The following is an 8,867-nucleotide window of genomic DNA, read 5'->3' as shown; positions in this document are numbered from 1 at the left end:
GGGCTATAATGAGAGAAAGGTTGAGATGGAAAGGGCACATTTTGTGGATGAAGGATGACAGATTGTTGAAGATTGTCCTTTTCGGGCAACCGTCCAGGGCTAAACCAAAGTAGGTCATCCGCGGTTGAGGTGGGAGGATGTCATAAAGAAAGATTTGAAAGAAATATGAACTGCCTGGGAGGATGCAAAGAGGGAAGATTTGAATAGATCGGGATGGAGGAAAAGCGTGCGTAGCTGTGTTGACCTCAGGCAGCTTGGTACTTCGGTGAGTTGTAAGTAGTAGTAGTAACTAAAAACAAAAATAACTGAGAAAGCGAGGGTAATATTAGCTTGTGGACAGAAAAAGATGAAAAGGACAAAAGCAGATACTTCGGCACGGATCTCTGCCATGCTGGTGGAAGAAGTAGCAGTTCTAGTAGCAGCAGTAGTAGCACTAGCAGAAGTAATAATAGTCGTAGTAGTAGCAGAAGTTTGAGTAGCAGTAATAGTAGCAGTAGCAGTAGTAATAGTAGTCGTAGTAGTAGTAGTAGTAGTAGTAATAATAATAATAGTAGCAGCAGGAGCAATAGTAGTAGTAGCAGTAATAGTAGTAGTAGTTATATTAGAATGTGGTACAAACAGGAAAAAATATATTATCCTTAGAAAGAAAGATAAGCGAAAAAACGAGGCTAACATCAGCCAGTGCATAGAAAGAAAAACACAAAAACAACAAAAGCAGAAATTTTGGCAAGGACTTCTGCCTTTCAATAACATTTATGATTAATTGAAGGCTTTATTTACCTTGTGCAGTTCAATGCTCTTGCATATGTTATTGACATTTGTAGGCTATTTTTGAAAGCTTGTTCACTTCCTGGAGTGGCAGCAAAGCCAAGCTCACCATTTTCACCTAGAAATCAAAACTTTTATTTGCTAGAAATTTTCCAGGTAAAGATTTTTTAGATATAATTCATTTACAAAACTTTTCCTAAGAAAAAACTTTTGCAATACATCTAAAAAGAGATGTTAAAATTTATAAACAGCAGCAATATAGTTATATATTGAGGCAAATATTGGTCCTTGATGTTTAGTAGGAACAGAAGAGAGGAAAGGAGTCAGGGATCCTTTTTATGATTTTATTTTTGTTTTTTAACCGAGTGTATTCTTAGTAGTAAAAAAAAACACAAGTTTCTTAAATGATCAAATATTCTTTAATAAATCAGATGTATCTTAACCGAATGTATTATTTTTACTCAAAAATAAAAACTCAAGTTTTAAAAAATAAAATTCAAGTTTCTTAATTGACCAATATTTTTAATAAACCGGATGTATCTTAACAGTCTGTATTTTTATTAATTAAAAATAAAACCCAAGTTTCTTAAATGATCAATTATTTGTCAATAGAGCAGATGTATCTTAACCGAATTTATTCTGATTACTCTAAAATTAAACTCCAGTTTCTTAAATAATCAAATATTTTTTTTAATAAATGTGATGTATCTTAACCATGTAAATCCATGTTAATCCAAAATAAAACCCAAGTTTCTTAAATTATTAAATATTCTTTAATAGACCAGATGTATCTTAACTGAATGTATCATTATTACTCAAAAATAAAACTCAGTTTTCTTAAATAATCAAATATTTTTAATAAATCAGATATATCATAACCATGTTTATTCTTATTAATCAAAAACAAAACCCAAAGTTTCTCAAATGACCAAATATTTTTTTAATACATCGATGCATATTAATCGAGTGTATTCTTATTAATCAAAAATAAAACTCAAGTTTCTTAAATAACCAAATATTTTTAATAAATTAGACGTATCTTAACATTCTGTATTCTTATTTATCAAAAATAAAACCCAACTTTCCTAAATGATCAAATATATCTTAACCGAGTGTATTCTTATTAGTCACAAAATAAAACTTAAGTTTCTTAAATGATCAAATATTTTTAATAAATCAAATGTTTCTTCAACGTAAAACCCAAACTTTTTTTAATTTCACCTTCATGGCTCCAAATATTTTAGGAGAAATTAAAACTAAATTTAAGTCATATTTCTCCGGAATTGAAAGTTTAATCCATATTGGAGCGTTAATAATTCATTGCAAGTAATAGATTCTCTTGTTTTAGTTTCAGCCAAAAGAGTGGACACATTCGATTTCACTGCACTATAAACAAATCTACCAATTAATTTAGTATTTGTAAATTTAAAAAAAAATTATTAAGAAGGCTTTTCTTTTGTCTAATTTGGCTTTTCTAAAAACTGATACGTAAAATAAGAAGGTGAGATGGACTAATTACTTTAACAGTACCACTAGTTTAAGATGTAATAGCTTAGATATGGTTTATGATCTACTACAATTTATTCTATTTAATACTCTAATAAAATTTAATGGTATTCTATATAATCAAAGTATTGGAATTCCTATAAGGGATGATGCTAACCCATTTATAGCGGACCTGTTTGTAATCTATTTAGAATATGAATTTATCATTGATAAAAAGAACCCAAGCAATATAAAATGTTTGCTTCCAAATAATAAAAGATATTTAGATGACTTAGTGGAGATAAATTGTGCAGAATCTTAGAGATTTCAAATAAGATATATCCACCAGGGTTAAAGATGGAATCCAGCAATAGGAAAGGCAATTATGACCATTTTCTAGATTTAGATATTAATGTTACGCCTAATAATGCAGTAGTTTTTAAAATGTACAATAAGATATATAATTTTAATTTCGAAATAGTTAATTTCCTATTTCCTAAAAGTAATATACACTCCAATATAACATATTCATCGTATTTTTTCCAACTATTTAGATATGCGAGAATTTGTACTAGATACATTGATTTTAAAAGTAGAAGGCAAGCACTTAGCCATAAGTTAATCGTAAGAGGTTTTTCTGCCAGTAAACTTGCTTGGCAATTTAAAAAGCTTAGTTTTCGATATAATCAACTTTTAAATAAGTATAATAAAAATTATCAAGATGTTTTGAATAATATTTTGAGGTAGCTTGTTGGATGAAAAATTTCTTCGCTTCCCTTTACAATTTTGGAATTTAGTGTTTGTTTTGACACAAGCAGGTGCTTAGTTACGGAGGACTGTTTGAAATTAGTTCTTAGAAATTGAGCTAGAAAGTGAAAAGGCTTTCGTTGATAATTGGGGCTATGCAATTATGGGAGATAAACTGGCTGAAGGGTTATTCTTTCAGAGTTGGGAAGTTTTTACTTTGATTCAGTTCTAGTTGAGTGGTGGTGGAGGAAGCTTTGAAAATGTTGTGGGTATATTTTTATATTTTTGGGTATTGTATTATTCATAGATATTCAACAGGTGTCACTATATAGGGGTATACCATATGATTATATGGCATGGCGCGCTCATTTTGCCTGGGTAAGGAAATTTAAGCACCCAAACCTGTATAGGCAATGAGTTTTCCTCTGAGGAGCCCTGATATGGGGTGATTACTTGGGGAATATTAAATTTTGTAGACTTAAGGTGCTATGGGTTGGTTTTGGGACAATGATTTACACTTAATAATGCTGATTTTGCTCTATTTTGGACATGATTTTTGGACTATTGGGTTGGATGTACTGTTTTGTCCTAGGTGATTGGATGGATGGGTAAGGTCTAGACCTTGTTCAAGTGCTCATTTATCTCAGTTACTAAATCAGGAAGACAGTTTTTTTTTCTTATATACCAAGTAATTGCCTGTAATACACTATATAGAAAAATCTTAATTCAACCTAAGGCGCATGGATCCAAGAGAGAAGAAAATATTTTAATTTTATGTTAATGATACCAAAATTTCCAAATATTAATACAAATCTTTATTCAAGCTATGACTCATGGATCCGACAGACGAAAACACATTTTAATTTCCTGACATTGATAGAAAAATTCCCAAATATAAAGAAAAAATTTAATTGAACCTAAGGTACATGGACCCAAGAGATGAGAAAACTTTTTAAATTTCATGTCATTGATACCATCACTTCCAAAAATAAGGAAAAATAATACTTCAACCTAAGGCACATAGATCCAAGAGATGAAAAAAAAATTCTTAATTTCATCTCCTTTATACTAAATTTCCAAATATAAAGAAAAATCTTAATTCGACCTGATACACGTGGATCCAAGAGACGAAAACATTTTAATTTCAAGTCCTTGGTGACAAAACTTCCAAATATAGAGAAAAACCTTAATTGCAACTAAGACACATGGATCCAAGAGACAAAAAACTTTTTAATTTCTTGTTATTAGTCAATGACAAGAGACCTGCAAAAAGTTAGGTTCATTTAAGATCACTATATCACTTAGTGCGGACGCTAAGTAATCTTAAACGAACATAACTTTTTGCATGTCTCTCTCACTATACCCGTGTGTCTGAGCGGGTGTACTGCCATCTATAAATATAAGGGAAAGATGGCAGCAGTTGAGGTAATGAACAGGCGTCACCATATATAAAAAAGTCTTGTCTTCTCTTGATTCTATGTGTCTTATGTTAAAGCATACCTAAAAACTATGGTTTTCTATGATTCTTGTTTATTTTTGGAATTTTTGCTAGAAAGGACATGAAATTAAGAAATTTTTTCGTCTCTTGGATACATTTGCCTTAGTTCCAATTAAGACTGTTCTTTAAAAGATCCTCAATATCTTGTGGAAACCGTGGTTACCAGAACATAATTTGGTGCCAGTGTTGGTGCGATTTCAATATTTAGTGCCAGTGGTGACAACACCATAGCAGTTTGTATATAATATTGATTGTTCATTGATTTTTTATATATTGTTTCTTTTTATAATGATATATTCATTATAATGTTAGGTTTTGTGCATTATAATCTACAATGTAAAACTTGGCAGTGTTGGAAAGGCTATAGAAAACTTCCTTATGTTGTATTCTTTATATTAATTTTTTTTTAAGTTTTTCAAAGAAAAGTAAAGAGCTTCATTTATCCAAAGATAGCCAAAAATAAAATAAAATCACAATTTAAACCTAGGACTAACGGAAATTACCATCAATAAATAGATGAAACTAAAAAACAAACAGAAACTAAAATTAATTAACAAGTCAATTATCAAACGAACAGAGATTACCACAAACAGGAGTAGGATTAACACTCGATAATATTTCTAAGGACCCGAGCATCATTTACGCTCTACAAAAAACAGTACTGATTTTGAACACTTTGTTCTGATTAGTCATAGCATTAACGAAAAAAGATAGAAAATTATAATATTAATCAAGATTACCGAAAAGTTCAGCAAAATAATCTGAAACTTCGAAATCTTGGGATCCTGAGCTTCATTGAAGAAGGGAGGGTGACTAAGAAGGAAGTGTAAGGAGGATGTGTACCCTCCAGTTACCTCTTGCTCTCAATCAGGGCACAAGAAATTTCAATGTCAAAACAAATGATCCCTCTTGATATTATTCCGATAAATTCGTTCACATGAAGTGACTTAGAGAAAAAAAATAATACACGGAAGCCACTTCGCTCTGTACTTAGGCAGTGCTAATGCACTGTTTATGATTCAAGGAAAAAGTAACTTCAAGTTAATTGATTCGATACCGACATTAAGCTCTTTTCTAATATGTTGGTTTTGTGTAAAACGACGTATTTTAAGTAACTTGGGATACTAATTGAAAACAAGATCTAATTAAACCCAGGATTACCAGATTTCTATCCAAGGCTACTATTTTTGTTTGCTACACAGGGATGCCTAGTGACCTTTTCATGGCTTTTTATTGAAACTTCACCGTTCCAGCCATTCCAGGAAGATCAAATAACTTGGGATAATTGAACACAGAATTCATATCTAACAACCGTTTCGGGGCATCACAATAAAGCGGGTATTTACATCCGGTGATAGATCTGACTTAGACATACAATATCTGTAGAGAAAAGGATTTCCAGAACACAGAAATCTTTAATTCTCTTTATAGTTTCATTCGTGAAGATGAAATGGGTGTATATGCGTTGCACTTTCGATCGGAAGCTCAATAATTCTTTTGTTTTCGACCCATCGGCATGGACCACCCATGCATAGGAGCTCTTTCTAATTTTCAAAATATATGTTTGTAGAGGAAGGATGTTTTTAGATGGGTTTTAATGTTTTGGGATGGCAAGGTATATCGTGGTGTCGATCGGTAAAGTGATGCAGAGGGCTTGTATTGTTGTTTTCCACGTCATTTAAGAAAATGAGGAAAAGTGTAGGTCTCAAAATACTGACCTGGGGTACTACTATTTTCATTGTAGGGTGGAACTAATTAGGGTCGAGACTCAGGTCTCAAAAGCCCATAGCTTCTACAACCCCCGGTACGCCCTGAGGTGTATCCTGGGTTACACTTTCTTTTACTGGATGTCCACTGAAAATGCTCGTGTCGAGGACAACCAGCAGTGAACGATCAGAAAGAAAGCTCTAAATCATTTTTCACGGGCGTCTGCAGACACCATAAGCGAAGTTCTTTTAGTAAGCCGAGATGTTGTACTCTACCGAAAGCTGTAGCTATGTCGAATTGCAACAACCTGTTGTCGTATCCTTTTGCTAGAAGTTCAAGCCACTCCTGATGCTGGGCCGCTAGGCAGCAAGGGTTGTATCCTTCTAGCGGACCGGTGATCACCTAAAAGGTCATTTGACTCTAGGTACTGATAAAATCTATGATTTGAATTTCTTTCAGGAACTTTTCCAATGCAAAAGAGGGAAAGTAAAAGACCTGTATGAGTCCATCTAGATGTATCGTCATATGGCTTAGGTATAGAAATGACATGGGGTGATTTCCATGAGGAAGGCTTTTCTTTGCTGAAAAGCAATTGAATTTCTTAAGTCGTACAAATCTCCTCTTTTCATTGCTAAATGTTCGTCATTTATTCGGGAAGAGATATTTTCACGCGAAATGACGGCAACGTGGTCCGCTGTGAACGCATAAGCTTCAGCCTAAAATTATTCTGGGTGATTCTTAAGCAAGAAATCAAGACGAAATGATCCATTAGAACTATTATAGCTATCCAATTGAACAAGTTGCTCAAGCCCATATGAAAGAGATGCATCATGGACGTCTGATCCCTCCTTATTATTATTTTTGCTACGAAGCCATACATTGTGATGGACATTAGAATCTCCATGGAGGATGTTGGCACACATAGCGTATGTCCTCGAAACTCAAAATATCAATGTAGCAAGTAATCTAGAAAGCTGGATGATTGTGTAGTCCCAATGCTCATGTTTGGAAGCCAACTAGCCCACAGAAGTACTTAGCCTACTGAATTTCTGATATTCAAGCTTAAATGTGACATATGACTCTGTACATATAAGAAGACATCTCCTCCTTCGCATTTTGTACCACCTGTGTATACTTGATCTCGCCTGAGGAGTGTGTACCCCTATATGGTTGGGATTTGTCTTTGTGATGGCCATAACAGATGGTTTGTTGAAGTTAAAAAAAACAGAACTGGTCAAACTTAATTCTGGGACCTCGCACATTAAAATATGCTACTGTATACATGTCCGTTTAGATGGTCCATGGCGTGCAAAAGGTTTTCTACGAGAGGTCATTTTTTATTCAAAGCTTGCTTTAATGAATTCTAACCAGGTAAAAATCGTCTTGTCGAGTGGTTAGTGCAACAAAGGGTGACAGATTCAAAAAATAAGTGCATTCCTTGGATGTAGATCGGAGTCGCAGCACCTATAGCCATCCTCAGCATTGGAGGTGGTGCCCGGCCAGAGGCTCTACCTATGCTATATTTGGAGCCAGCACTGGATAAAGTGGCAAACCTAGTATTATAGCAGTGGACTTACAAAAAGTTTTCGATTTAGTTAACAACAATACATTGGTGGAAAACTATTGAATGTTTTTCAAGTTGACTCCTTTTTAATTACAATAATTGCGTCTTTCCTCTCTAATACAACACAAGTATTCTCTTAGACTTCCAAACATTATATTTTGTGTGGTGTGATCATTAAAAAATACGCTTTTTGGTATTTTCAATGAAAAAACTTGAAAAAAATGCCCCCTCTCCCCTATGTTTTCCAAAATGTGTTTATCCCGTGCATGAAATTTTGTAAATTTCCGTCAGTGGTAGTATTGTGTACTCCCCTGGTAATCAATGGTCAACCCCCCTTTTTTGGCGTGGGCGTTTTTTTTTGTTTTTTGTAGTTTTACTTAACTATCTACCTGTCTTTGAAGCAAGAACAAAAAATAAATCAGTCGTTTAATTTTTCTTGAGAGACAAAAAAATTTTGGAAACTATACAGAAATGTAAGAAAATGTACTGAAGAGAAAAACATGCTTCCGTTATCGTTTTTTTTATTATTATTAAGAGCCAAACTAGCCAACAAAACCATGCAATCCTTAAATGCATTCATTTTAGAGCATATGAAATATAAACCGAGATATTTTTTTAAAGGACAAAAAAATTGTTAGTAACTCCAGGTTTGACAAACCTGCAAAAGTGTTAATAAGTTCCAAAGAGATGCCAAGTTGTGACTGCACTTTTTGCAAGTCTTCTATAGACACGTCATAAGGAAAAGCAACTTCATAGGCACTGAATCCAGCTAATTTTGCAGCTTCCATCCTAAGCAGTAAATCTCCATATTCTAAAAACATAAGGGACAAGTTGACACAAAAACAGAGACCATTCATTATTCTAATTAGTTTCTTCCACGGAAAAAATATTATACTTATTAATTAGCCTGCACAAATAGCTTTTTATCTCTTAACATGCATGATTTAGCAAGTAATTTCTGTTGATAAGGAGTGATTTATATGTCACAAAAAAATGTCGTCCAATTCGAGGAATTCTCTCCGCAACATGGTGTATATTTCGGGCTGTCTCTAGTTCCAACATGATACATGGGTGCCCATAGGCTGGATTTTAGTGGGG

At 33.5% G+C, this 8,867-nt stretch overlaps 1 protein-coding gene across 2 annotated transcripts in view; it reads right to left on the bottom strand.

The window, feature by feature from the left end:
- LOC148948258 (putative hydroxypyruvate isomerase) overlaps positions 1-8,661 on the bottom strand; it is a 92,414-nt gene extending 83,753 nt beyond the window's left edge. Inside the window, exons 1-2 of one of the 2 annotated variants that reach the window (XM_089093845.1) lie at positions 8,428-8,661; positions 781-886 (exon numbers count right to left, since the gene is read on the bottom strand). In XM_089093845.1, the coding sequence (XP_088949971.1) occupies positions 781-886; positions 8,428-8,626 (305 nt within the window). In that variant the 5' untranslated portion in view covers positions 8,627-8,661. The remainder of the gene's footprint in view (positions 1-780; positions 887-8,427) is intronic. The other variant, XM_089093844.1, reaches the window with a different exon arrangement.
- Between the last annotated feature and the right edge of the window lie 206 nt (positions 8,662-8,867).

Source organism: Artemia sp. Qi Xiang Cuo, chromosome 9 (genome assembly GCF_049724085.1).
Source record: "Artemia sp. Qi Xiang Cuo chromosome 9, ASM4972408v1, whole genome shotgun sequence".
NCBI classification, from domain to species: domain Eukaryota; kingdom Metazoa; phylum Arthropoda; class Branchiopoda; order Anostraca; family Artemiidae; genus Artemia; species Artemia sp. Qi Xiang Cuo.
This window is presented reverse-complemented; position numbering and strand designations above follow the sequence as displayed.